The sequence below is a fragment of the Olea europaea genome, unplaced genomic scaffold, assembly GCF_002742605.1.
Source record: "Olea europaea var. sylvestris unplaced genomic scaffold, O_europaea_v1 scaffold39455, whole genome shotgun sequence".
Classification (NCBI taxonomy): Eukaryota; Viridiplantae; Streptophyta; class Magnoliopsida; order Lamiales; family Oleaceae; genus Olea; species Olea europaea.
The window spans coordinates 1-1072 of NW_019258999.1; the positions used below are offsets into that span (position 1 = coordinate 1).

General features: G+C 38.1%; 1 protein-coding gene across 1 annotated transcript; it reads left to right on the forward strand.

The window, feature by feature from the left end:
- Positions 1–20: 20 nt before the first annotated feature.
- Positions 21–1046, forward strand: LOC111387210. The gene is made up of 2 exons (XM_023011751.1): positions 21–184; positions 348–1046. The coding sequence occupies exons 1-2, from the start codon at positions 107–109 to the stop codon at positions 816–818; spliced, it is 549 nt and encodes a 182-aa protein (XP_022867519.1). The 5' UTR covers positions 21–106; the 3' UTR covers positions 819–1046.
- Positions 1047–1072: the final 26 nt, after the last annotated feature.

The window sequence follows — 1072 nt, forward strand, 5'->3', positions numbered from 1 at the left end:
GTAAATTCATGCTTTACGTTAACTAAAGAAAGAAAAAATCGTTCATTGGCAGCTTGAATGCAAAAGCGAAAGGAGTCGGGATTTGAGGTTGTTATCGAAGGAAGATATGGAAGATTTGTGGCTAAAAAAGCAAGAAGCCATTGCCAAAAGAGTGCGGATGAAACAATATTCATTTTCTCATCGGGTAATTTGGGCACTTTATTCTGTAACGTCCCTCAAACTTTTGTTTGAACTTTAGTGCTGATATATAACAACCAAGAATTTATTTCATTTTTCTTCTTGACAACACAATTAGGATAATTTTCTACTTATCAAATCTCATTAGAGTTCTTTTCCTCATTTTTCAGGAGAGAGGACAAGACCCGACTCTGCAAGAATTATTAGCCCACGGAAAAAGCAGAAGGCAGTCAAGCCAAAAGGAAGAAACAGAGAAATGGAAGAATTTACCTGATTTATACACTTCTGCAGGTGATTCGAATCGGCTGACATTACTAAAGCTGAAAACTGCACATAAACAAGAATTGATGGATGAATTAAATTCACCATTTTCACTACCAAGGAGATCGTTTTGTCACATAAAACAGAGATCAATTGGAGACGAAGGCTCCTTACCAAACTCTCCAGTTTTCCCAACTTACATGGCTGCCACGGAATCTGCTAAAGCCAAATCAAGATCAATAAGCATGCCAAAGCAACGGCTAAGATTATGCGATACACACTCTGGTCAACATTCTCCATACAAGCTCAGGCTTTCTTCATGGAGCTCCTTTAATGGCGAAACGAAGAACATTAACCAAAAGTGCAGTATTTCTCAGTAGTACCTTGCCAAAACAGATAGCCATTGTTAAAATTGTTTCCGACTCCGCTCGTGTTACCTCATGTACATGTGTGCATATACAGAAAATCATCCACAATTTTATGTTTTTGTGTGTAAGCTCCAGAAGGTGTTGTGTGTTCATTTGGGAGATTCTCTTCCCTTGTATCTTGGAAGAAATTTTGTTCGATCATACTTCTTACTGATGTCAGTTCATCTCTTTCTGTCTTTACCATCCCTGTGTTACTTTGTTATCCC

Bases quoted from the DNA above. Each gene is read 5' to 3' on its own strand.
- LOC111387210 (XM_023011751.1), top strand. From the start codon at position 107: ATGGAAGATTTGTGGCTAAAAAAGCAAGAAGCCATTGCCAAAAGAGTG. The intron at 185-347 runs GTAATTTGGGCA...CTCATTTTTCAG, and splicing joins AATATTCATTTTCTCATCGG to GAGAGAGGACAAGACCCGAC.